Source organism: Mus caroli, unplaced genomic scaffold, assembly GCF_978045245.1.
Source record: "Mus caroli unplaced genomic scaffold, Mus_caroli_1 scaffold_13, whole genome shotgun sequence".
Taxonomy (NCBI): Eukaryota; Metazoa; Chordata; class Mammalia; order Rodentia; family Muridae; genus Mus; species Mus caroli.
The window spans coordinates 20891790-20919234 of NW_028227268.1; the positions used below are offsets into that span (position 1 = coordinate 20891790).

Below are 27445 nucleotides of genomic sequence, written 5' to 3' on the forward strand. Positions count from 1 at the left end.
ACGCCTGTATGTTTTTCCTTAAAATTGAGTATGTGGTATTCTGAAAGAATTGAGTTGTAGTCAGTTCAATAGAAATTCTGTTGAAACATGTCTTAGTTTAAAGAGAAAAACAAAAAGAAAAGCAGAATGATGGTATTTAGCCCAGCACTCAGAGGCAGAGGCAAGTGACCCTCTGAATTTCAGCCCAGTCTGGTGTGTATAGTGAGTTGCAAGGCAGCCAGGGCTGAATAGTGAGACCCTGTCTTAAAAAAACAAAACAAACAAACAAAAAAAGCTGTAGCCGAGCAAGGGAAGAAAGGTTACTTCAAAGAGATTCAGTCAAGGTCAACGAAAATGCTTTAAAGTCCCCCAAAATACTTATCTCTATCTGATATTACCTCTTAGATTAACTTAGGAAAAATTAAAAGTATTATCAAACAAAAATGAACCAGTTTCATCATCAACTCAGTCCAATTCTTTGATGTTGTTTTAACCTACCATGACACAACACATTAAGTTTGTCTCCCATAACTATCTCTGATGTAGAAAAAAATAACATGCCTGAACTGGAATACAAAACACTGTTCAAAGTAAATTTGGAATTTTTGTACCCTGAGTATGAAAGTAAACAAGGAAAGAGGTCCAGTGACAAGGCAGTGCAGGTCAGCCACCCTCACGTGTTAGAGGAAGCAGCAGCAGCAGTCCTCAGAGCTCTGGCCGCCTTGTGGGGAACAGGCTGCTGTGGCCCAGGAGTGTTTGCTCCCACGCTGTGAGTCAGGATTGTGTAAGAGAACTCAGCAATGCTTTCCGAGGCAATGCCAGTGATGCTCTGCAAGTGCCCTATAACCTTCAGAAAGACACAGCTTCTATCACTAAATAACCTCAACATTTAGTGCACAAACACTCGTGCGCACACACAAATACTTGCTTGAGATCTTCTCTCAAGCCTCACAAGCTTTTCATATTTCAGAATGTAGAGGGAAAATTAAATCCCGATTCCTGTGTTGATGGCCACGTGTTATTTCCCTGATAGTGCTACCATGTACTCTCTGCTAGTAACTTGCTTCCCCCATAAAGGATAGAACAGGGTCGTAACTATAAATGGAAATGGAACATGGGCCTCTATTTCCAATTTCATAAAATGGAAACATTTGCACCCTACTCTGGTTTTCCAACCCTCCCTCCTTGATTGACCATCCAGTCCTTGGGTCCTGGCACCTCTCTAATGCCCTGTCTCTGTGTTCCTTTAGCTGATGGGGAGGTACTTTCTACTGAATTCTGACCATGCTGGCCCTGCTCAGTGGTGCATACCTGGCTCCAGCATTCATGGTTTTGGATGAAGGCACTCGCCGCAATGATTCCAACTGCCAACAGCATAAAGTCTTCCTTCACAGAGATAAACTTTTCCCTGAATAATTAAAACCATATTAATTTTGGAACGAGTATGAAATGTGATCCTAAACTCTAGGGTTGTAGAACTTCAACTATGAGTTGTTCATGTTAATCATGTACTTTTTTTTTTAAGATTTATTTATTTTATGTATATGAGTACACTGTACCTGTCTTCAGACACACCAAAAGAGGGCATCAGATCCTATTACAGATGGTTGTGAGCCACCATGTGGTTGCTGGGATTTGAACTCGAGACCTCTGGAAGGTAGGCAGTGCTTTTAACCTCTGAGCCACTTCTCCCATCCAGAAATCTACTTTTATCTTTTCTTTAAAGATTTTTATTTATTTTATGTATGTAAATACACCATCACTGTCTTCAGACACACTAGAAGAGGGCATTGGATCTCATTGCAGATGGTTGTGAGTCACCATGTGGTTACTGGGAATCGAACTCAGGACCTCTGGAAGAGCAGTTGGTGCTCTTAACCCCTGAGCCATCTCTCCAGCTCCAATCATGTACTTTTAAACACAGAAAAAAATAAAATGGTCAGGTAATAGCTGATCTGCTGTCCCCATACCCCCCAGCTCACCTGGGATTAAAACTTGTACCTTGTGTCTTCAGTGGCTGATAGGCCTTTTGTTGTTCCATCTGCCTTCCTAACACATGTAATTGTGAGGCTTTGGCCAGTCTGACTTTACAGTAATCAAATACTTTTGACCAACTTGCAACCGTGTGACCGGCTTTTCCCCACTCAGGTGACTATAAAAGCAATCTAGCACTCCCAATTTGTAAGTAGGTGCAAGGGAAGAACTAGAGAAGAATGTTAATTATTTGAACTTATTTACATTTAATAGTAAAAGTTTTCCCGGGCTAACTCATCTGCATCTGAACCACATACTGGAAGTTAATAAAAACCAATTAGCCTGTGCTGGTTTCCAATTTCCTAGTGCTGGGTACTGGATTTTCTAGGCAAGTACTCTACCACTGAGCTCCAAACCCCAAACTCTATTCATATGATCTGTCCCCTACTTTGCATCCCCAGAAGGAGCCTACCCAAGAAAAGTCTCTTACCCCTGCAGCTGACTGGGTGTAGAATTCTCAATTGAAGCTCTCAATAGGCTCTCATAGATGGGTTCATGCAGAAGATAGACCAGGTCGAGGAGGGTCAGACAAGTTGCATGTAGTTGTGTGGCAGGGACCAAACAGCCATTGTACCCTACATGGAGTATGTACATGGAAGGAACATGAGTCTCAGTGTCTGATCAGAATCGTGACATAAAGCGGTTTAGTTGCTAATTCTCTTCCTGATTGTTATGCTCCACAATGAAAGATCTGTTAGCAAGAAGTCAGGGGTTTTTTGTTTGTTTTTGTTTTGTTGTTGTTTTTGTTGAGTCAGTGTCTCACTTTGTAGTCCTTGCTGATCTGTAACTTTGTGTAGACCAGGCTAACCTCAAAATTAGAGATCCACCTGCCTCTGCCTCCCAACTGTTGGGATTAAAGGCATTTGTCTGGCCAGAAGGTTAATTATAAAGGATAGATCTCCATCTGAAATACATACATACATTTACAGTACCATTGTTCTGTCTTATGCTTCTCCATAAACCCTTAGATCCTGTAATAAGAAAATGCCTAATGATTGGGGTGTGGTGATGCACACGTTTAGTCCCAGCACTTGGGAAGCCAGCCTGGTCTACAAATCGAGTTCCAAAACAGCCGGCTGTTACATAGAAGAAAAGGGAAGAGTGTCTAATGAGTCCAAATAGAAAGCAGGTGCTAGGCCTCTGAGCTCTCTCTCCTGACTAGGGCTGGAGGAACACTGTCAGTCATCCAGAAACACAGGCTCCCTTCCCGTTGCTCCTCATTGGTAGCTTGTGTCTCCTGTTCCCCAATTTCTGGGGACATGTGTGCTTTTGCCTGCTATGGAAGTCTGCAACCCACATCTGACACATGTAATAAATACCTAGGACTTCAAGGAGCATCTCCACATACGCCAGAGGAGTGGGCAGATTTATCTGGAAGTTCAGGGACTTCAAAATATCAAGCTCTGACTCCAGCAGTTCTTCTTTGGTGTGTACATAACCCAGAGCCTGGAGGAAATTCAGGACTGTAATGTTGCTGACAATCTGAGCAAAGAGGAGAGCAAAGGCAGAGGAAAGCCGTCAGGACGCAGCCGTCAGGACGCAGGCCGTATGCCCCTCCCTCACAGCAAAGCCTCCAAGCCCACTAAGTTATGCAAACAGGATTACTTGCAATGAAGCCTTGGTCTCCCTTCAAGTCATGGCACGGGCTGGATTCCCTTCCCTTCTGTCTGGTCCTTCCTCCCTGCCCTCCCTAATTTTGTTTTGATTTTCTTTGCAGCCACCAGATCCCTCCTACCAGTTCCAATAATTCATTAACTTCCTTGACTCAGCAAGGCTGATGAGAGTCATCCTTAGCCCTCAATTTACACTATTTTTTTATTTTATTTACTTTCCATTCTGTTTACACCTACACCTTTTCCCACTAGGTAAGGGATCCCTTGAGAGCACAATGTTTCTTACTGTGGTAGCCAGGCCATGGTCTCTACTGAAGCACAGGGCCATAGAAGATACTCAATCAATATTTGTGGAATGAGTGATTTTACTGCACAGGCACTGGATAGTGATGTAGAAACATTTTATCCTTTTTAGGTGTAACCACTGGTCTTTAATGCTGACCGGCATGTTGGTAGTTCAGGTACCTTATGTAAACTGTCCTTAAGTCCAAGGGGAGGAAAGGTGACCTGTATGAATGATGGCACCTGTCCAGCAATTATACTTTGGGAACAGAACTTCAGGCTATTTAATAACGGCCTCCATGTGACTGTGTGTATTCGGGAGGCATGCTCAGGACGCATAATTACACTCTGGAATTTCCACATGAGTAGTATCACCTAGCTTAGCAGTGGGTTTCTCACAGGCACCTTCAATCAGCTGTTTCTCGCTGACGCTTGGGTGCCCACAAGCCCCAGCTCCTTACTTTGTAGTGGAAAGACAGTTTGCTGGCCAGCTGAACACACGACACCAATCGCAGGATGAACTTGTTGACGAGCTGCTCTTTCAGAGCCCTCCAGCTCTGCAGCTCGGTGTCTTTACCTCTCAGCTGGAGTGTGGCTTGCCGACAGATGTCCTCTGCCTGCTTCAGCATGAATCTGTAAGGGGGAAATAAAAAGAAGAGGGTAACTCACAGTGACACAGACTACAGGGACTTTGTGTTGTAGACAAGCCACATTTTATCCTGCTGGGTATCAAATACTGGCGAAGAGAACTATATTTGCAAGTAAAAAGGAGGGTGCAAGCCCAGACAGCCTCCAGGTAAAGGGGCATCTAGTGCTGTGTGATGATCTAGGGACCGCAGCCATTCTGAGGGGCACCAGCACAAAGGCCTCATGCAAGAGCCTTACCTTTCTAGGATTTCTACAGCCTGGTAGCTCACCGATTTCTCCAGACACCATTGTTCAGACAGGAGAAAAACAAACTCTGCCAAAACAGGGAAGAAGAGCTTAATTCACAAGATGCAACCCAAGCCACACCGTGAACTCTTGGCATCGTGTAAAAGCCATGGTGGGGCTGAGAGAGGAGGGTCAAGAGGGGAGAAAGATGAGCCTGGGACAAGCAGAGCCAAGCTCAGCTGCCTTTGCTGCCAATGGGCAGATCAGAGGCATGGAAAGGAGGCTGGCTCTGGGCCAGTGTCAAGGGGTTTGGTGGGCCCTGCCTGCCTTTGAGTCTCGGCTGACAAAAGGTTTGGTCAGTTACAAACATATACCAGCTGGCCTAGTTGGTCTCCACTGCCTGCTGGGATCCCCTAGCTCCAAGAGGATTCTTGGATGGATAAAAACCCTAACCCCTATATTCTGTTTTCAGTGGAATGTTGGCAGGAACAGAAAGGTCCCTCCTGGAGCGTCCATAGTCTTTATGACACTGTTTGTTTAGTAACCACCCTCTGCAGAGCTCCCATTGCTTTACAAACACAATTCACCTTGCAGCTGGTCACCAGCTCTCCACCGCCAGTTTGTTGGGTAAATCTCTAGTATTACTGTGGACTGACTTGTTTTGAAGGAACACCCCCTAACTCAAAGAACATAGCCCAATTTAGAGGGAAAGAATCCTTAGGAGGTGGGGAGTGTAAGATACCTTGGCAAGATTTTATCCTGCTTCTGTTTCCCTTTGAAAGAACAGCCTCAGATAAAATTCTATTTAGCTTGCAATATCATTAGAGGGTGGAAATGAGAGTGAATGTCAGTTCTCAGGAAAGAAAATCGAAGACCTAAGAACCTTTATCATTGATCAGCAAAGAATTACAGAATGTGTGTGTGGGGGATCCTTTACCCAGCCTCTACGTACATAATCATACTGTCATATGTCTTCCGAGAAAAAAAATTGGACTTTCTTAGAAGAAAAACAAATTATTGGACATGCCTATAACTGGCAATGCCTATCATTTCAGCAGGTGGAGCAGGTTCAAGGACATTCTCACAGGTAACTGAAGGTCAGCTTGGGCTGCATGAGATCTAGTCTCAAAAAAAAAAAAAAGTCTACAAAAAACCTAAAACCAAGCTATCACAAGACACTTTAGCATACACTTAACACAAGTCACAAATAGTTTTATACACAAAGCCCTCTTACAAAGCCAACAGCCCTGGCCGATAATTTCTATCAAGGAAGAGAATTAAGCACAACTCTGTGTTCATGGGCCAGACCTTTAACCTTTAACCTTCTATTTGCTGGTCCTTAGGCTTTATTTCCTAGTCCAGGGATGTTCCCAGATCCTTGATTTTGTTCTGGATTTGTTAAGACTTACTCGGTTTTTAGTTTCTCGAGGAACCTGAACTTGGTTTAGGCAGAAGGGACCCTGCTCTCAGCTTCTCTGCTACTACATGCTCTACTGTGTACAAAAGTGGACTACTGCTTACAAGATCTTTCAGCCTCTGAGACACAGCTCCCCTCTCCACCTCATCACTGCTGAATTTAACACTTGCTGTCGCACCTGCTCCTTCTACTACTTCACCCCTCTCCCTGGCATTCCCACAGTTTGCCTTCCACTGCTCCCAGTTTGCTAAGACAATTACATCAAAAGCCAGAGACTATTCCAGACTGATTTAAAAAAACAAAACAAAACATGGGCCTCTTCCAAGGTATCACTTGTGTGGATACCCTGAAAGCATCCGAAACTGCTGACCACTGTCCGTCCAGAACTCTCCTGTTGGCTTCAAAATTATCTCCCCAACATTGGTGGTGGGGTTTTATTATTTTACTTTTTAAAATATTTTTTTTTAATTTTGTGAGTGTGGAGGTAGGGAGTGGGTGCACATTCGTAGCAATTTTCGGTAGCTGTTGAAGCCCCTGGAGCTGGAGTTAAGAGGCAGTTGTGAGCTGCCTCCTGTGGGTGCAGGGAACTGAACTTGGGTCCCCTGGAAGAGCAGCACAAGCTCTCAACTACTGAGCTTTTTCTCCAGGCTCTTAGTGTGTGTAGAGAGAGAGAGAGAGAGAGAGAGAATACACTACATTCTTGCAAAGAGCACGTTGGGTTCCCTGGAAGTAGAGTTACAGGTGGTTGTGAGCCTGCCTGTGTGAATGCTGGAAACTAAACCTGGGTCCTCTGTAAAAGTAGCGAGTGCAGTGCGTTTGCGTGCCGAGCATCCGAGCATCCGTCCTGTCCTGGGTCACTGCCGTGAGTCGCTGCATTGATTCTTCCTCTGCCTCTTCCTCGTTCCAGTTCCCTGAGCACTAAATGTTTCCCAAGAAATTGTCAATGACCTGCTTCTCTTCCCTCCTCCTGGACGTATCATGGGGATGATTTAAAAACCTTTCTTTCTAGTTCTAAAACAGTCTGCTATTAACCTTCTTCTGTATGTTCTTCACAGATCTTAAACTTAGTAGATCCAAATCAAAACAACTGCCCCCAAACAAACATCACATTTCCTTATTTTGGCACTGTGTGTATGTGCTGCTCCAAATGGCACCACGAGGCTGCCAGTCTCTGAGGCTCAGCCCTTTGACAGTCATCTTTCCCATCTTCATCTCTTAAACGAAAAACTCAGGTTTTTAGATTTTGCCTCTGAGCTGTTTTAAATCCACTCTTGCCTTCCTCTCTGTCATCGCTCTGACTACATACAGGTTCCCCTAGCTCACCTCCCAACTCAACTCCAGCCTTTAGACCACAGACCAAATCATTTTTACCAGGGGGGAAATGACAGCCACACTGCCCCCTCATTTACATTTCAGTGTCTTCGCTCAGCAGAGATGGCTCAGCAGTTAAGAGCACTGGCAGCTCTTCCAGAAAACCTGGGTTCAATTCCCAGCACCCCCATCAGGTGGCTCACAACTGCCTATAATTCTCAATTCTTCTTTTTTTCCTGCTAAAACAAGTATAAAGTTCTCTCCCCTGACAAACATTCAGACCTCTGCTTGGAATGTGTCCAAACTACTTTCCTGGTCTTAATTTCTATTGCTTCTCCATATGCTCTGGTCAACCTGGACAACTATATCCTCCACTCCCCACCTCCCTCTTGCTTTCCCAAGTTTTATTCATGGTATCATTCAATCCCTGGACCTCATCTTACTACTCCTTTAAATTCTCATAGTAGCTTGTATTCTCTGTGTCAATCACTCTAACCGTATTTGTATCCACTTGCTCATATGTTAACAATTCCCACCTAAAGACTACATAGTTTGAGAGCAATGGCTAGATTGAAGTTCCCTCTTTCTATACCAGGCAATGTAAATGATAAGCACTCTAAACACGTTTATGGAAAGAAGAATAAAGGGGACTGGTGGTGGAGAGATGGCTCAAGCAGTTAGAAGCACTGGCTACCCTTCTAGAGGACCAGGGTTCAATTCCCAGCACCCATATGGCAGCTCACAGCTGTCTATAACTTCAGTTTCAGGTGATTGGATACCCTCATACAGACATACATTAATTTAAAGGGGGGGGGGCTCCCCATGATGCCGTGTGCTTTTAATCCCAGCATCTGGGAATCAGAACATCTGTCAATTCCAGGCCAGCCTAAGCTACAGAGAGTGTTCCAGGTCATAACTCCACAGTGAGACTTTGTCTTTAAAAATAAAAAAAGGCACGTGGGGGGTGGTGCAGGGAAGGGGGAGTTAAGAAATAAAAATAAGAGTGCTAGCAAGCCTCGTTCATCGCTTATAAGCCCCACGACCTCGTACAAGAGTACTAGCAAAATATTTGAGTGAAAAACAAAGATCAATGCTCCCCTGCCTCCCGTAAACCTGACTCCCCACTCTACATCCACACCCACGATCCGGGTCTCCCTGAAGCTGCCCGTCCGTCCCGCAGCCTCCTTCACAGCTTGCTCGTTCTGCTGGGCCAAGTGAAGCAGGGCGTTTTCGATAGTCTCTGTGGCAACCACTCCGAACTGAAAGTCACCACAGTTCACCAGCCTGGGCCTCAAGGGTCCTTCCATATTCAGAAGTCTTTCGGAGCACTTGGACAGTTTACGGGATCCATAAACTGGCTTCCTTAGCTTATTTCCAGAATCTTCTGCCACACCTTGGATTCTTCCTTCCCCTTTCTATATGTTTGCCCTCGCTTCGAATCTGAGAAAAAACATAATGTCCACCACGGCTTCGAACGGTCAACAGCTTTTCGCGCCCCAACTGCAACAGAGAGCTCAGCCAATCAGAAAGCAGGACGCTTTTCACCTTTCCTGTCCCTCCTCTAGGGCGGAGAGACCCTGCCTCTACCCAGAAAACTCCACGTGGACTACAGCTCCCAGAGTCCCTTGCGGAAGTCAAAGACTACAATTCCCGGCGAGTTCCGGGCTCGACGGCTTAGGGCGGAGCAGCAACATGGCGGCTCCTGGAGCTGGTGACCCTCTGAACGCTAAGAATGGAAATGCTCCATTCGCTCAGCGCATCGACCCGTCGCGGGAGAAATTGACCCCTGCGCAGTTGCAGTTTATGCGGCAGGTGCAACTTGCCCAGTGGCAGAAAACACTGCCACAGCGGCGGACCCGGAACATCATGACCGGCCTGGGCATCGGGGCCCTGGTGTTAGCTATTTGTATCCGTCCTGGCTATACCGCATATGGGGTTAGGGAAAAGGGAACAAGACGTGTAGCTTTTAACGTGCGGGCAAATGAGGTTCATGCCTAATCTTACTGTATCTACGCAGCGTGTATTGGCTTAGTAATAACAATTGGTTAAGGGTTCAAAAGGAGCAAAAGGGTGGCAATCCAAAATCATTAATTTGGGGAAACAGCAAGGGTGGTTAGACGAAAGGAATGCCCGTGTGCTTTGTGGTTTCCTGAACCCACCCCGTCAGATGGTTACACCTTCTACTCTGTGGCCCAGGAGCGTTTCCTTGATGAACTGGAAGATGAAGCCAAAGCTGCCCGAGCCCGTGCTCTTGAGAGAGAGCGAGCGTCAGGACCCTAACAGTACGGACCATCTTCAAACTGCTGGAGCCCCTGTATATGTTGAATGATGCCTGGTGGTCTTACAGCATCACTGGCACACTAACGTCGGACTCTGTGATTGAGCCCAAGAAGCCAGAGACTATGCATTTGGCCGCTGCCGGGGCGGGGAGGAGGGTGGGGGGGATTGTTCACTTCACGTGCAGTTTGTCCAGTTACTCAGCCCTTTTTATTTCCTTGTTTGAGAGGTATGCAACCTTGCCTTTACCCAAACTTTGTGGTTTACCCCTTCACCTCCCAGGGGCCCGACTCTTAAAGGGGGAGGGTGTGGCTTAACTGCAGCGTTGGAACCTTAAAGTGGGAAAGATAGGGTCAAGTTAAAGTAATAAAATGAGTCATGTCTCCCGAAGCCAAGCTAGTGTGTGGGGGCTGAGAGACACATGGCACTTCACGCTGGAAAGCTCCCTGGCACTAGCTGCAGCGGTGGCATTGCCCCAGGGAGCTGTAAATGTTTAACTAGAATTACTTTTTCCGTGAGATCTTTCCACCTGATTTAAGGGAGAGATTACTGGACTGTTGGGAGACTGAACCGGGTCTTAGGGGGAAGAAGAAGGTCACCCTTCTGTTCTCTGCCTTCAAGAACAGACTCTTAATGTCACTGGCCTTTTCCTGTCTCTAGCTTGGTAGGTGAAGGATGAGCAAGGAATAAATTTATTCTTTTAACATTTACTGGTACCTGCCTATACAGGCCTAGGGTGGGGTCTGGAGGGGATCATGGCTCGGCCATTGGATCATTTGGTAATGTAGTTTCCTCATGACCTGGTGGCAAAAAGCCAGAGAGCTGGGCCGCTTCCATCCTGCCTTCCATTGTGAGAGGAGAATGGCTTCGAGTTCCTCACCCTTCTTGCCTGCTTCACAAGTCTTTGTCCCCCACCCCCTCCCTAAGGCATGAGATACAGACCCACAGCCTTTCTCCTCAGTATTTTTATTGGTTGCGGTTAACTTTGGTGGCAGGAGCACAGCCCCTCCACTCTCCCAGCTGGAAGCTGGCCTTCCGCAAGCATCTGGACTCGGATTGCTTAGTGGTCAGCCCTTGCCTGGGGAGGGCAGGTGGGGTAGGCTACAGAAATGAGATTTCCACACAGCAAAGAGAACCCGAAAGGTTTTGACTCTTCAGGATAACAACACAATGCACTCTCCATGCCCACGGGCCTTCTACCCACTCAGTGCTGGGGTGTTCTTGGCTGAGTTGAGTTGGTCACAAAAAACATCAGATTCTGAGAGGCCATGGGCCATGGTGAGGCCCTGGTGTTGGGGAGACATAGGACTTCTGGTCTGAATTCACTGGAGGGGAAAAGAAAAATGCTGAAGCAATGTCCAAAGAACAGGACGGCAGAGCTGCTGCCAGCCACCATGCCCTCGGCTCTCCCTTCCTTGGGCCCGCCCCTCACCATCCTGCCAATATCCCCGGCGAATGTCACCCCCTTGCTTGCCCGCTGCTCCTGGGAGCCGGTGCTGCTGCCACTCAGAGAGTTCCTTCGCATGATGCCTGGGAGCAGGATGAGGGAAGGAGAACGCTAAGTGGAGGGAGGGGCAGCGAGAAGGGGGGGCCTAGTTCCCCAGAACCAAGGGTAGACCACCAGGGCTGGAAGAAGACCGTGCCGATGGGGAAGGAGTCTCAAGGAAAAGGGGTCTCACCAGGACCAGGGAGATCAGAGCGCTGCAGGCTGTTGCGGCGGGAGGTGGGAAAGCTGCCCTTCGAGAGGCGGCGCTGGCGGCAGGACAGCATAGCAGCTGGAGCTACAATACCAGGTGGGGGCTGTTTCCCAAGCCGGCTGTATAAGTCCTCGATTTCCTTCTTCTGTAGCGTCTGTAGTGCCTCCACTTCCGACAAGTGCCTGAGGATGCACGGGCGGGCAGGAAAAGGCTAGTCAAACACTGTTCTCTCAGGTTCACCTCCAGCTCTGCCATTGTCCCCAGACTCACTTCTGCCGAAGGTTCTGCAGCTCAGCCCAGAACTCCTCGTCTTCCCCGCTGCTCTCCGACTCCTCACTGCTCAGACACAGGCTGCTGTAGGAGTAGTTCATCCACACTGGGCTGGGATGGCTCAAGATTGGGGAACTGCCTCCAAGTAGGGGTTCCTTCCCTTCATCCTTTTCATCATCGACCGCAACCCCCAGGCCTTCGGCCACACGGTCACTCTCTGCCAGAGCCTCCCTGGTCTCTGGGCCTCCTGCAGCACTGTCCTCTGTGTCTGAGCTCTCTGAGGTCAGCGGAGGGCTTGGCAGCTTTAGGGATCTGGAGAGAGTTGGGGATGCTGGTTGCAGGGGAGGCTCTGCTGGTTCCTTAGATGAAGTCACTTGGAAACGGCCAACAAGCTGGGGCTTTCCCTCTGCGGGAAGATAAGGAGGGAGGTGAAGAGGATTAAAAAGAAAGAAAGAAAGAAATCTAGCAGAATGTAAGGCACTGGGACTAAGAGGCAGGGGAAGGTCAGGGGTTAGAGGCCTCACCTTCAGATATAGGTGCCAGTCTAGCATCACCCAGTAGTGGCTGAGCAGGATTTCGGGAAGCCTGCCAAGTATGGTACCATGAGGAAGGGGAAGATCCAGAAGCCCACCTTGTTTTCCTAGCCCTCTTCATACCCAACTCACCTCATTCACTGTCTCAGCTGTTTGGGCTGAAAGGCTCTCCTGGTCACAAGAAGCAAGGGGAAGGGGCAGGCTAGGCAGAGGACCTGGAGGGGCTGGAGGAGACTGAGAAAGAAGCCCAGGGGATGGGGACAGCAGGGACTGGGCCACAGTCATCACAGCCAGAGAGAAGGCACTAGCCAGAGAGAGGAGAGGGGCTGCTGTGGTTGAGGGGAGAGAGGGAGGAGAGGGGCAGACGGGAAGAGAAGTGGGGCTAAGAGGGTCTTGGGGATAACTAGGAGAGAATGGGAGGGGAGAGCTGATGGGAAGAGAGGAGGATGGGAGTGGAACCTGAGAAGCATTGGAGGATAAGGGAAGCAGGGAGCTGGGGGCCTGTGGATAGGGGTTTGAAGAGACCTGGGAGAACGGGCAGGGATAGCATGAGGGTGAGGTGATAGGAAAGATGGGGCATGGGAAGACAGGAGGGGTCCCAGGGGAAAAGGGGGTCCCAGGGGACAAGGGGGTGCCAGGAGAAGATGGAGAGGTGGAGAAGGCTGCCCAGCTCCTCTGTTCTGGGGAGATGCTTCTCTGGGGCTCTGCTGAAGAGGAAGGGTTGAAATTGAGACCACTAACACCTATACCCTTCACCCTCCACAAGGTCAACCCAGAGGTTGGGGTGAGCAGGCACAGATACAGAACCTACCATTGGGGGGGCCTGGGAGGGCAGGCAGGGCTGCTGGCTCTTCCTGAGGGAGAAAAAGGGAGCCTAGTCACAGTGGGGAAAGCCAAGTCACAGATGGGAAGTTGCAGACTTGGGATTCTTTTTTTTTTTTTTTTAATAGTTTTTTTTTTGAGACAGGGTTTCTCTCTATAGCTCTGACTGTCCTGGAACTCACTCTGTAGACCAGGCTGGCCTCGAACTCAGAAATCCACCTGCCTCTGCCTCCCGAGTGCTGGGATTAAAGGCGTGCACCACTATGCACCACCATGCCCAACCAGATTTGGGATTCTTAAACTACAACCCGTGAGCGTCTAGGAATTAAGAGACATGAACTTCTCAGGATTCAAAAGTGTGTGCGCTAAATAAACTAGCGATAAAGAGGCATGAGACCTGCCAGCATGTTCTCAGCGGCTCAAAGGAACATAACATATAATACAGAGGAAGGATAGGAAAGCTAGTCTTAAAAAATATTAGCAACCAACAAATCTGGGCTAAGGGCATCTAGGGACGTGCTCTACAGGTCTTGTAGCTTCTTCTCTCTGTGAGTCTGCACTTATTTCAAAATAGCAAGCTGAAAAAAATCTTCATTCACAGCTTTCTAGAACAAGTTCGTGGATGAAAGCCGCAAACAAAGTAAGAAACATTTCTAAGGTCCTCAAACTCAAAGAGAAGTTAATCCAAGCAGAACTCTGAGGGCAGAGTCTGGTCCTGCTAGAGATGTCTAGAGGCCTAACCTGGGGGCTCAGGGCATCTTCAGCAGCCTCTGGGGGACCAGCATCTCTCTTCAGCAGGGTCTCCACTCGCTGGATAATCTCCCGGATCCGGCTCAGGAATCCATCTCGCTCCGAGGGCAGGATGAACTCATTATATACCTGGCAGGGGTTATGGGATGGGAGAAGGGTATCATCTCATCCTGACTGCCCTGCTCCCGATGTTTAAACCCAACTGATGATACCAGTGTATCAATTGCTAAGTACATGTACTACGTACTACTGCACCAATTGCTAAGTATGTGTCTGTGCCACAGGGACTGGTGGTCCATGAGATATGTAGTCCAGGAGGAAAGGAGTTAACATTCTTAGGATGCCTGTGCTGTATACACCAATGCTTTCCTGTACCATCACAGTTAACACCAACAGCTATGGTCTATTAATATCCTCCCTTTGCAGTGAAGATAACTAATGCTCAGGTGAAGTTCAGATGGCCCAGGGCTGGAGAGATGGCTCAGCAGTGAAGAGCAGTGGCTGTTCTTCCAGATCACCTGACTTCAGTTCCCAGGATCCCACGTGGCAGCTCACAGCTGTCCATAATTCCAGTTCTAAAGGACCTGACACCCTCACACAGACATACATGCAGACAAAACAGTAATGCACATAAAATAAATTAATACATCACTTAAAAATATTATTTGAAACAGTTCAGCTGACCCAGTGCCACACTGTTTGAACTCAGGTCCACTGAAAGAACCCGAAGTTCCACCGTTACACACTTTTGAACACAATTTCTGCACTCACATGAAGATTATAAAGAATGTCACATGGGATCCCATTCACACCTGGCAAGGTTAAATCCATGCATCCATGGTAAATGTCACTTTCCACTTCACAGACATTGAGTACCTGAGGTTGGGAGCCAGGGTCTCACTACATTATCCAGAGTGGCTTCAAACTCATAGCAATCCTCCACTCTCACCTGCCTTGGGGCTGGTATATGCCACTAGGCCCCACTTACTATATGTCTGGATTCTTTTTTTAACCACAATTTAGCCAGGTATGGTGATAAATGCCTTTAATCCCAGTCCCATGGGAGACAGAGGCAGGTGGATCTCTGTGAGTTGGAGCTCAGCAGGGTCTACAAAGTGAGTTCTAGGACAGCCAGAACTACACAATGAAACCATGTCTCAAAAATCACAAAAAAAAAAAAAAAATCAACACCAACAACAAAAAACTCCACAATTTAAAAAGTGTTAATAATCTGAAATTGGGCCAGGCAGTGGTGGCGCAAGCCTTTAATCCCATTACTTGTTCAGGCAGAGGCAGGCAGATTTCTGAGTTTGAGACCAGCCTGGTCTACAGAGTGAGTTCCAGGACAGCCAGAGCTACACAGAGAAACCCTGTCTCAAAAAACAAAACAACAACAAAAAGAAAAAAGAAAAAAATCTGTAATTGGAGCAGCAAGCTGGGTAGAGCTGTTTATCACCAAGCTCAACTGTAGGAGCTCAGTCACGTGACCATAAGGTGAAAGGAGAAGAATGACTCTGGTTTTCTTATGCCCTCCAGACACAAATAAATGAATGTAATAAAAGTCTGTAATTGGGCTGGTGAGATGGCTCAGCGGTTAAGAGTGCCGACTGCTCTTCCAAAGGTCCTGAGTTCAAATCCCAGCAACGACATGGTGGTTTACAACCATCCGTAACAAAATCTGATGCTCTCTTCTGGAGTGTCTGAAGACAGCTACAGTGTACTTACATATAATAAATAAATAAATAAATATATTTTTAAAAAAGTCTGTAATCACCTTCCCCAATGCTATTCCAATGAAGAAACCAGTCATGCACCTCTGGGGATGGGAGAAGCTGGGATGGCATCACACTATGAACATTTGATGCAGAACTTCACACATGTGGAGTAAGAAAAGCAACCCCCCACTGAGGGTCTATGGCCACTTACACACATCACCAGGTTAGATCACACCTTTGAAAAACACAGAGTAATCAATGAACAGCTAAGGTTCAGAGAGGCAAAGAAACCTGCCCAAGAGGCTAGGGGTATAGCTCAGTGAGACGGCATTTGCCACAGGGTCCTGGATTTGATTTCCAGCACAACTGAAGGAGAAGGAAGGGACAAGGAGGGGATAGAAGAAGAGAAATGGAACCTGGCCACGTTCACCAAATTTAAGCACATTAAACTTGAACTCAGGTGTTACAGAAAAGCCCAGGGACAAGCTAGTTCTCAACCTTCAGGGTCATATGTCAGATATCCTCTATAGCAGATATTGATATTGTGATTCAAAACAGTAGCAAAATTACAATTATGAATAACGACAAAATACTTTTATGACTGGAGGGCACCATAACAGAAGGAACTATACTTAAAGGCTCACAGCATTAGGAAGGTTGAGAACCACTGCTAAGCTAGTCTTTCTTCCAGTCTACCCTAGCTAGCCATCAGAAGAGACAGAAGAACAGCTGAGGCCAAGAAAACAGCCTTACAAAAGGCAGAACAGTCTGAAGACAGGACCCTGGTGGAGTTGGATGGACTATAGTGTAAAGGCCACACTTCCTAGTTTTAGAGTCGCAAATATCCAATGACGATGAAAAGCAGTAAGATTAGATCCAAGTTTCAAACCCTGCTACAGAGGAGTGAACTGGTGGAAAGGGGAAGGGAGCTGGAGTTCAGGGCTGGGTTACTTGGACTGTGTGGCTTCTGGGTGGGCAAGGGAACCATGGGATTTTTCAGACCTACAGACCCCAAGTAGAGAGAAGAAGCAGAGGCAGAAAGGCACCCAGACATTTCTAGGAACTGCTCAGAAATTTGTGTAGCTTATTAAAGATTCTGGAAGGGTCAGGAGACGTGGCTGAAGATGACAAGCCTTAGGTGACAGGTGACACTTTTCTTTGTTCTGGAGACTAGGCTTTAGGGAAGAATTCCTAAATTCTTCTGATGTTTCTATACATCATCTGGCCCCTGCCACCCCGTTCTGTTGAAACAGTCTCCCATCAAGACTTCTAGCAAAAGCCAGGGTGGTCTTGCCTCAGGATCCCCTCTATGCCACCTGCTTGGAACTCACTCTATCCTCACTAATGTCCCTCTGCTTCTTTGGCTCCAACTTCCTGTCTTTCAGGACCTTGTCTCCCCCTTCTTGTTCTGAACGGGGAAGTTTTCACGAGACACCCTCAAAGTTTCCTGGTCTCTCGCCTTGCCTTGCAGGTCTATTTTCACCCTCAGCTCTGGACTGAGGACTCCCAAACCCATCCCTCTCCAGCTCTGCCTGGCCATTTCCTGTTGCCATGGAGACCCTTAACTCGGCTATTACTCAAGCTCACCATGACTCTTAAAAAAACAAACAAACAAAAAAAAAAACCAACAACCCTGCTCTCATTTCCAACTTCTCTCTGAGTAGCCTGCTCCTCTTTGGTCCTCTGATACAGGGTGCCCTTGATATCCCTTCCCCTTGCCTTCCTAGCGTATCAACTCAGCAAATATTTATTGGGCATCCACTACCCACACTTTACGACGTCAAGAGCTTCCTGGACTACACAGCGATTTCCCTGAGACAACCCACAGTTTCAGCCTTTCTTCTTCTCCTCTATTTCATTTCTCCTCGCTGCCTACCTGGCTTCCTCTGTCCACCGAGTCTTTACTCCTAAAACCTCCCCTATCTCACAGCAGAACAGTCTTTAAAATACATTCTCAGGCTGGAGAGATGGCTCTGTGACTAAGAACACTGGCTGTACTTCCAGAGGTCCTGAGTTCAATCCCCACCACCCACATGGTGGCTCACAACCATTTATAGAGGATCTGATGCCCCGTTCTGGCATACAAGTGTACACTCAGCAGAGCACTCATACATTAAAATAAAAGTTTTAAAAATCTAAAAAAAAAAAACAAATGAATAAACAAACAAACAAACAAACAAACCAAAACCCCACCCATTTTCAGCATGTCCCTCTCTGCCTAACTTCCTTTGTTTGCTTCACAAAGTCTCATGTAGCCTGGGTTAGCCCTGAACTGCTGTGCAGCCAAGGATGACCCCAATCATTGATCTTCTGGCTAAGAGCTAAGATTACAGGCATGAACTGCCCCCAGCTGTCCTTCTTTAGCTCTTATGATATGTGCTGAATTCCACTTCCCAGGACACTCCTGCAGGATCCCTTTTCTCCAGTGACAGTGGTCTCCTCCCTAAATTGTCCCAGTACTCAGCACTAATGGCGTTGCTCATGCCATGCTTCCAGAAAGCCATGCCCTTCTCCCCACATCCCCCCCTGCTTCACTTCCCCACCAATGCTACTCATCTGCCAGGACCTGGGCAAATCCCACTCCTTCCCACGCTACTCCAGTCCATCCTTTACTTCCAGCCACCTGTGACACCTCTAGGAGGAACTCACATCACTCTTATCTCCCCAGTCCACATCGGATAGCAAAGTGCTTAACCAGACTGGATACACAGAAATCTCCCCCGCACAAAGGCCAAAGCATCTTCAGAGTCGCCCTGCCGACCAGTGTTTATACACCCTCGCTGCCGGGTCAGTGTATAAATGTCAGCACCAGTGGATACAGGGAGGGAAGAGCTTACATAGAAGCCAAACACTCTGTCCTCATCTCTCTCCTGCTCACCATGGCAGCTGCAATTTCTTCTGGGCTGTCCCCATCCAGATCAAATCGGAACGTCACCATCTTGCTGTTGTGAGTCTGCAGCTGACACTCGACAACTCTGTCGCTCTGGTCTGAGACCTTCAGATTCAAAGGCAGCACAAGGGAAGCAATCAATGCCTCTGCCTCTGCCTCGGCCATGTGTTTCCACCCTGCTATAGCCGATGCACTCTGGCCAGAGTGGACGTTGAGAACAGATTCTCTACCCAGAGTCTGGCATTGAAACTAGACTAGATGTGTCAAAGCATCACCAGTCACACAGGACAACTCCAGTTTTCTGCCCCCCTGCCCCATCTTCCGGGAAGTTCCTTGGCCCTCCTTACACTAGTGACCCGGAGCCGGGATCGAGGTCTCCGTCGAAGAGTCTTCACTGGATTTTTCCTCATTTGCCCCCCTTCTCCCATATCACTAAGGCCTGATGCCGCATCTGAGGCGTAGCTGGACCAGGAAAGGGAGACAGAAGGGTTTAAGTAGACAGTGGAAACCCAGAACATTCTGTGTCTCACCCTGCTACCCACAACTTAAACCAGAACATACCTATCCCCAGGAGAAAAGTCACTGCCAGGGCCAGACCGTGGAATAGACAAGGCAAAACCCTGAAAGACGATAGAATTCATGAGGTCAGGAGATAACAGCGGCTGATGATTGTGGAGACCCGGGGAAATGGTGTCAGGATGTGAGGAGAATACTAGGGAAACAGAATTGGAGACATACAGGCAAGAATAGTGTGTTTCAGGAACCCAGAGAACGAGTTAGAGGGTTGAGATTCAGGACAGAGGGATAGGTCTTAGACTTTAACCGGCTGGAAGGCTCCCAGGTGACCCCCTCTCACCGAGGGCAAGCAGAGATGGGATTCAGCAGGGCTGGATGGTAACCCCCCAGGGGGCTGAAGGGCAGGGTCTGAGGCATCCAGGAAGCCGGAGGAACTGAGGTAGCCATCAGTCTCGCAATCAGCTGGTAGGGGAAGGAGTGGATCAAAAAATAAGAATAAGAATAAGAAAGGACTGTGGTGGTAGAGGAGGGGACCTGTCTGAGCAAAGAGGGGCCTGGAGCCAGGAGGCAATTGTGGGAGTGTTTGTCCCTAAAGGAAGGTTCATGGCTAGAGCTGGAAAGCTGGGTTGGGCTGGACTTTGGGGACCTAGAACTCAAAGTGGGGGTGACATACATGTAGTAGATGAGTAGCTGGCATGGCGGAAGAGGAAGGATTGATGCTGGTCAGCCTCTGGTTCCTCAGGCTCTGGGGGGAAGGCACTGGGAGGGCCCGGAGCCGTAGACACAGTTGCTGGAGGAGGTCCTGAGTCTGGTGGGAGAACCTCCAATTCCCTAGCTTTTCGAAGCTTCTCCCGCTTCCGCTGGATAGCAGCAACCCGTTCTCGAACTGCACGGGCCACTGGCTGGTAGTCAGCTTCACAGACTAAGCCCAAGGCTACCTGGAGTCAGGATGGGATGGGCAACAGTTTCAGATTCCCCCAGAGATCAAGCAGGGACTGGGGAGCTTCCTAAGTTAGTAAAATGTTTGCTGCACCAAGCTTATGCTTTATAGCATAAGCCTAAGCCCCAGTGCTCGCACAAAGCACTGGGGAGGCAGAGAAAGCAGAGCCCCGGAGCTTGCTGGCCAGTCGGTTTAGCCTAATCAGCAAACCCCAAGTCCCAGTAAGAAACCCTGTCTGCCCATTAACCCCAGAACTCTGGAGGCAGATGTAGGCAGTCTCTGAGTTTGAGGCCTGCCTGGTCTACAGAGTGAGTTCTAGGACAGCCAGAACTACACAGAGAAAGAAACCCTGTCTCAAAAAACCAAGGTTGCTGGACTGGCTCAGCGGTTAAGAGCACTGACTACTCTTCTAGAGGTCCTGAGTTCAATTCCCAGTAACCACATGGTGGCTCACAACCATCTGTAATGGGATCTGTTGCCCTCTTCTGGTGTGTCTGAAGACAGCAATGTACTCACATAAAATAAAATAAAGTAAAATAAAATAAGAAAAAACAAGGTTGCTGGTTCCTGAGATATAACATGCAAAGTAACTTCTGGCTTCCACATGCATACACTTACACATCTGTACGTGCAGAGAGAGGGGAGGGGCGAATAGATCCATCAGGATCAGGACATCTTTAAACTGACTTCACAAATACGTACATACACATCTGTACATGGGGGAGGGGCTATAAGGACACCTTTTTGAAGTCTCTAGGAATAAGGAAGGAACTATTTATTGATTAATGACCATCTGTGTTAACTAAACTCATCATCCTTAAGTCTCCTCAATAACATTATGGGATACATTTTGCCATTGTTGTTTTGGACATGATACTGCAACCATAAAGACCTGATTTCTAGCCTCTGATACCCATGTAAAGCATGTGCACACATACCCCCCCACACACACACACAAAGTACATCACACACAGAGGAATCCCTTGCTCCCTTACAGATACTAGATGAAGATTTGATCTTGAGGGCAGGTAAAATGTCTCTGTGTCTAAAAGGTAGCTGTGGCCAAGCCTGACAGCCTGAGTGTGATCTCCAGGGCCCACATGATGGAAGGAGAGAACTGACTCCCTCCCACAAGTTGTTCTCGATCTCTACATGCATGCTGAGGCACCTGTGACCCCCACATACATGTGCACAGTCACATACAAAATAAACAAGATGCCACTCTAAAAAGACTGACTCTTGGGTCAAGCTGGGCAGTGCTTTGAAGATTGCTTTTGTGCTGGGTGATCTCACTGGCTGGAATCATAAGAGGTTCATCTACCTCTGCCTCCCGGGTGCTGGGATTAAAAAAAAAAAAAAAGTGACCCCTGGGGCTAGAGAGATGGTTCAGCCATTAAGAGCACTGATTGCTCTTCCAGAGGACCTGAGTTCAATTCCCAGCAGCCACATGGTGACTCACAACTATCTGTAATGGGATACCCTCTTCTGGTGTGACTGAAGACAGCTACAGTATACTCAGATACATAAAGTAAATAAATAAAACTTAAAAAAACAAAACACAGAAAACAAACAACCATGCCCCACTAAGCCAGCTTCTTGACCCATTACATATGACCCTTGACCTCAAAACTGCCACTCCTCTATTGAGAATCCCATATTCTCACCCCTCCTTCCATTCAGGTTCTCAACAAGCTCTCAAAGTTCTGCCCTGGCATCTATCTCCACACGTACCCTCTCTTCCACTAATCTCTGCCCATCACCTCCCCTCTCCTTTTCCATCAGTTTCGCTGTGGGCTTTGCTGGGTGAGTAAAAGGGCCATCTGATTTCAAATCTAAAAGGCTTAAGATTACATCCCTCTTTGTCATTTGTTTTCTTAGGACTCTAGACAAAACTGTCAGTCTCTCCAAGCATACATTCCATTGCCCTCCCAAGAGGGTCACGTGAAAATGCTTTCTTTCTTTAAGTCACACGTAACGTTAAGGAGCACCTACTATTGCCAAACAGTAAAGGACTGAGGGGAAAAAAATCAGTAAAATATTATCCAACCACGGATAGTTTCTAGTCTAGCAAAGGAGAGGGACGGGAAATGTATTCAGGTAAGTCCAAGATTTGAGGTTGTTATAAAGCCACCTCCATCCCTCACCCCAACCCACGGATTTGAAAAGAAGCATTTAGTGACCGTCCTGGAACTGATGATGCTAAGCATAGACGGGGGAAGAGACAAAGAAGGTGGAGAGGGAAAAATAAAGAGATAAATTGCCAAGAAGGGCATTCTGTGATAAACGAATCTGCAAGGCAAAGAAGTGAGTGAGGTTAGGGTTTCCAGGATTTGTCAAAAAAGAACCCTGGTGTGCGCAGACGGATTAGGGCGAAGAGGCGGAGAGACCCCTGTAGGAGCTACAGTTCTGGGTAGGGGCTCTCTGCTCACTACTCCAGAGCAGCACCCTGGCCCCTCCTGATGACTGATGGTAGATTGTCTATTACACACGCAAGCAAAGCAGGATCTATCTATACTCTCCTCACCATCTCCTGAGCCACCTCCTCCGCAGCGTCCCGGCCAAGCTGGAACAGGAACTCGATGGCCTGGTTGTCTCGTGGGCGCCCCCCGCGCCGCGCATCCTCCATGCGTAGCCAGAGCTTGAGGCCCGGCTTCTCTCCATCATCTTCCTCTGCCAGCTCCACGTGCACACCTCGTTCCTCGCGGAAGAACGCATGGGCCAGGAGATCCTGGATGGTGAACCTGGGGACCGCCAGACAGTGAGCGGAGACCGCTGCCACTGCCCCATCATCTCCATCCCGTCTCTGCCCCGGAGACCACTGCCACTGCCCCATCATCTCTATCCCGTCTCTGCCCCAGACCCCACCTCTCATTCTTATCCGTGCGGATGCAGCCTTCAATGATCTCCTTCACCTCTGGCATCTTCACCTTGTAGAAGCTGTTGGGCTTTGTGCCCTGAGAGAAGGGATCTCATGAGGCCTCGGGTTGCCTGCGACCCGCGAGTCTGCAGTGCAGGCAGGCGCCAAGGCCTGGGGGAGGTTGGGGGAGGATGCTGGTACTGAAAACTCGATTTCCGATCCCATTCCCTCCACATAGTGTTGGTGTGACCTTGGCCAAGTCTGCCAGCTGCTTGTTCTCTCATTTGTAAAGCACAGGGTAAAACGTTTGCCTGGCTCACCTAGCCGGGCAACTAGAAAGATCTACTGAGATCGGATGTGAAGTTATCTGTAAACTCTTTGGATTAAACACATTCTTACCAGCTTGTGTGAAGGGCTTATGTGCATACAATACATTTCTGTTTCACCAGGGCATCTTTCTGTCTGTCCTGGTGGCCTGGTTTTATTAAATATATGTGTGTGTGTGTGTGTGTGTGTGTGTGTGTGTGTATATATGTGTGTGTGTGTAGATACACATATATATACATATACATACATATATGTATATGTGTGTACACATATATACATAATTTAATATATGTACAATATGTAGTATATACTCTTAATATGTTAATATAGTATGTGCTAATATTATATATTAATATATGACCATATAAAGGGTACGAGCTACATGCAGACTAGTTAAAGCGCAGAAGAGTGGGAGGGCCACTGGGGATTCCCAAACCCCACCCTTCTCACCGAAGTGACCTTGCGGTAGATTTGTGCTGCGTTCTGACACTCGGAGTAGGGATACTCAGACGTAGCCATCTCCAGCATGCACATGCCAAAGGCGTACACATCCACAGCCTCGTCGTACTTTTCCTCGTACATCTCAGGGGCCATGAATTCCGGGGTCCCTATTGGACCCACAGAAAGAATCAGGCTTCTTCCTCCTGGCTCCTCCCTCCACTTGGGTATATCATACGGGGGTCGGAGGGAGTCTTAATAGCCCAAGAGCAACCCCAGGGGTTCTGGAGTGTTGGTGACCAACTCTTGCCCAAAGCCTGTGTTGGGGGCAAGAAAAATGGGTCTCCCTAGATCGGTAGCTCTGCTGGAGCAGTGTGAGGGGTCCCATGCTCTTTTCTTATGCAAAGAAGGTAGCAGTGGCAAGGGTCCTGCTGGAGAGACGCACCAATGACGCTCTTGGCAAAGGAGGCGCGCTTGAGCGTGGCCAGTCCGAGATCTCCGATTTTGACAGAGCCTGAAGGGCCAGTAATGAAGACGTTGTCACACTTGAGATCTCGGTGCAGGATGGGGGGCACTCGGGAATGAAGGAAATGAAGTCCCCGTAGGATCTGGCGACTCCAGCGCTGAAGGACTCGGGGCTTCATTTCGCGGAACCGCCTCAGGTACCTGGGAGAGGATGTGTAACCGTGGTCAGGGCGGGGATATCTATCGGGACTGGAAAATTCCTTCCTAACCCATCCTTGCCACCACCTCTGCCTCCTCTGCCAGCATTATTTTAATTTAGACCCGTCTGGGTCGGAAAGAAACTGAATCAATGAGTGCAGTAAACAGGTTACAAAATGATTCTGATGGTAAATTCGCAGATAGGGCCGCAGCCAAGGACGGTGCTGTGGGAGCGCCGGAAGGAATGACTAACGGTCCCAAGAGTGGGGAAGGACTAACTTTTGTCTTGAAGGAATATAAGTTCAAGGGTGAAAACGGGGAGGGAGGGATGGAGACTTTCCAGGCTAGAGAGCCACAGTAGTGACAGTTCAGAATGGGAGGAATCACTGAGAATTGCTTTAGTCTGTAACTTCTGCTCAAGAGGAGAGTGTGTCTGGGGGACTGAACGGACTTTACCCCCAGGGCAGTGGGAAATCTTGAAGAGGTTTAAAAGGCGGAGTCAAAGGGTCAGGTCTCCCCTGGTTTGCAGGAAGATAGTATAACTTGAAGGGAGGGCAGATTGGGAAAGGCCGTTTAGGAGGGCTGCTGGGAGTTGGGAGGGTGACAGTGGTGGAGCAGCAAGGTAAGGGCAAAGATGGGCGGGGGAAAACCGGTGGGAGGACTTATGAGACATCACTGTTGAAAATGAGGGTGCGGCGAAGACACCTAAAATTTTGACCTGTATGCTCGGTGCACATTGACATTCACACAGACTGGTAAGAGAGAGAGAGCCTGGTTTCAAGTTTGAAGTGACTTGGGAGAAGTTCCCAGAGCCAGAGTGATGTTCTATCCTCCCCCCTCCCACCCAGGCCAGAGCTCACGTCTTGAGCGTGCCCGAGGTCATGAGTTCTGTGACCAGCACGATGCAAACCTGGCCCCTCAGCACCGACTTCCAGGAGTCATAGAAGCGGACGATGTTGGGGTGTTGCAGCCCCTTGAGCATCTCAACTTCTTCGGAGAAACGCTGCCGCTCGGCCCGAGAGAGTTTCCGGGTCTGTGGGATGGGGTGACGGGGGTCACATCAGTTCCAGACACACACACACCCCAAGAGGAGCATGGGACATCTGGGGTAGGGCTGGGGGAAGAAATGAGGGCGGGAGCGTACAGCTGGGGTATGGTTGGTGAGACCGCTAGCCAGAAGGGCTGTAGACCCCCAACTTTTGGCTGGTCCTTTCTTATTGCTCTAAAACACATCCACCCTGGGCCTGGGGCAGCACTCTGGACCCCCTGCTGGACACAAGCGCCTTTATGCAACCAGGTCTAGGAGTTATGCACTCAATAGCGCCTTTGTGGCCTCCAGAGCCTACCGTGGAAGGGGCGGGGTGGGGTGAGGGGGTGTGGGGGGGTGGCAGCCGGCAGGCAGACTAGGAGCAGGGAATTGAGGCCGTCAAGAGGTTGGCCCTAAAAACTAGGAACTGCAGAATCTAGACAGAGTCTGAGGAAGATACCAAAAAAGAAAAGATCCAAGGCCAGGAGGCTATCCCCCCCCCCCCCCCCCGGCTGGAGCTGCCCTACCCCTCTTTTCTCCCTCTCCTTCCCCCTTCCCTGAGTCTGGCTGATTTTCCAGGCGGGGCTTAGAGCCTGGGACGCAGCACTAAGCAGTCACTAGGAGAGAGCCCTATGCCAGAAGCCCTATCCCTTCCTCCTGGTTTTGTATCCTAAAATTTTCCGGGACCACTCACACTTAGAGTGGGAGCCCCGGGAGGAAGAAACTGCCAATCCACACCCTCCTGAAGTCTAAAAGTTACAAGGGCTCAGCTCCTTTGGCAATGGAAAGGGAGACCCCAGGTATGCATAGGGATGAGAAACCGGACTGGACTCCAGCTAGAGCTAGAGCTTCCTGTCCTGCTCCTTGAAGCTGTTGAGAAGTCTGTAAAGTTGACAGCTCCAGAAAGGGCCTGAAGAACCCCCTTCTGTCACAACTACCCTAAATCTTTCTGGAGGTGGAGAGGGCCTTGTCCTCAGCTCCTGAACTCCCACATCTCTAAGTCTGTAAAGAGGGAGAGGAGGAGGAGGAGGAGGAGGAGGAGGAGGAGGAGGAGGAGGAGGAGGAGGAGGAGGGAGTGGTGGTCCGGAGTCACAGCGGAAAGTCTTAGAACTTGAAGGAACAAGAGTGGAAGGGGCAGGAGAGACTGGAGGGCTACCCGCTGCCCACCCAGTTTTCCAGCCCTCAGATTTGTAGAGGTTTGAAAGTGAAGTTGTCTATGCTCATTGGCAGTCACTATATACCACCCGGCTCAGTTTCTCCTGAAACCACCCAGAGTCAGTACAATCATGCCGGCAAGGAAAGCAAGAGCGCCTGGACAGCTGACAAAAAAAGTGATCCTTCCTTTGATGTTGTCCTCCCGTTTCCCCAACCTAAGACCCCCAAAGGCCCCATCCCGAGGCACCACAGAGGGGGTGCCCAGCCACACCTGCAGCTCACACCAGGCCACCTCTACCGTGGTGTCCGTGTCTAGCCCTCGATACACGGTCTTGAAGGAACCTCTTCCAATCTCAATGTCAAACTTGAGGTATCGGCCGTCCGGAGACGTTGCCACAGCCTGGGTTTCTGTGTCCTCTTTTTCTTCCTGCTCCCGCCGCCGTTCCCGGGCTGCAGCATCAGGAACCCTCGGTGGCTCCCGGGACCCTGGACCTCCTGAAGATTCCGTAAGCTCAGGACATGCAGAGTCCACAGCCTTCACAGGGGCTGCCCCGGTCCATGTGCCCTCGGGGGGTTCTTTAGAGCTTGAAGGTGGGCTCCTCGTGGGGCCAGCGGAGTCCAGAGGATCCGGGGGTTCCGGAAGGAGTGAGGCTGGTTGAGACCAGGAGCTCAGCAGTCCCAGATCGACTGAGCTGCGGCGGCTAGGTCTCGAAGAGCGCGGCCGAGGCTCAGCCTTCCCAGAGAAGCGGCGCACTCGGCGAGGAGGTGGCCCCAGGCGAGTCGGCCCCGTAGAGGTGAGAGCCGGAGATGGCCGCAGAGCCAGGTCAGCCTCGGTTTGGGACATAGGGACCCCGGTCTCTGTATTTCGAGGTGCTAGCATGGGAAGGGCCAGGCGCCGCAAAACGGAAAGCCAGGCGGCTGGAGGCGGCAGCCTGACAGGCGGACCGGCTGGGTACGCCGCACTCCGGCTGAGCTGCTGGGGCCCCAGGCCCCGACTGGCCTGCCCCGCGACCCGCCCCCGGCTCCGCCCCACGACCCGCCCCCAGCCGAGACCGGTCC

At 49.1% G+C, this 27445-nt stretch overlaps 3 protein-coding genes across 5 annotated transcripts; 1 reads left to right on the forward strand and 2 right to left on the reverse strand.

The window, feature by feature from the left end:
• Cntd1 (cyclin N-terminal domain containing 1) lies at positions 1-9095 on the reverse strand. Of its 2 annotated transcripts, none has more exons than XM_021176244.3 (7): positions 8648-9095; positions 4794-4869; positions 4370-4541; positions 3333-3459; positions 2444-2588; positions 1291-1387; positions 1-826 (listed from the first exon to the last, which is right to left on the reverse strand). In XM_021176244.3, exons 1-7 carry the CDS (start codon positions 8814-8816, stop codon positions 653-655), a joined length of 960 nt encoding a protein of 319 aa, XP_021031903.1. In that variant the 5' UTR covers positions 8817-9095; the 3' UTR covers positions 1-652. The 2 variants fall into 2 exon arrangements, with proteins under 2 accessions (XP_021031903.1, XP_021031902.1); XM_021176243.3 differs by having other exon boundaries at positions 3333-3495.
• A 65-nt stretch (positions 9096-9160) lies between these two features.
• Coa3 (cytochrome c oxidase assembly factor 3) lies at positions 9161-10494 on the forward strand. The gene is made up of 2 exons (XM_021177317.3): positions 9161-9415; positions 9677-10494. Exons 1-2 carry the CDS (start codon positions 9202-9204, stop codon positions 9787-9789), a joined length of 327 nt encoding a protein of 108 aa, XP_021032976.1. The 5' UTR covers positions 9161-9201; the 3' UTR covers positions 9790-10494.
• Positions 10495-10739: 245 nt separating this feature from the next.
• On the reverse strand, positions 10740-27363 carry Wnk4 (WNK lysine deficient protein kinase 4). 2 transcript variants are annotated; one of them, XM_029483418.2, is made up of 19 exons: positions 26658-27363; positions 25065-25237; positions 23987-24207; positions 23554-23711; positions 22785-22873; positions 22444-22660; positions 19653-19917; positions 19320-19441; positions 19025-19083; positions 18811-18925; positions 18452-18568; positions 13850-13987; positions 13098-13140; positions 12419-12990; positions 12278-12338; positions 11754-12159; positions 11466-11665; positions 11219-11316; positions 10740-11111 (listed from the first exon to the last, which is right to left on the reverse strand). In XM_029483418.2, the coding sequence occupies exons 1-19, from the start codon at positions 27264-27266 to the stop codon at positions 11109-11111; spliced, it is 3666 nt and encodes a 1221-aa protein (XP_029339278.1). In that variant the 5' UTR covers positions 27267-27363; the 3' UTR covers positions 10740-11108. The 2 variants fall into 2 exon arrangements, with proteins under 2 accessions (XP_029339278.1, XP_021032975.1); XM_021177316.2 differs by having other exon boundaries at positions 12419-12993.
• Positions 27364-27445: the final 82 nt, after the last annotated feature.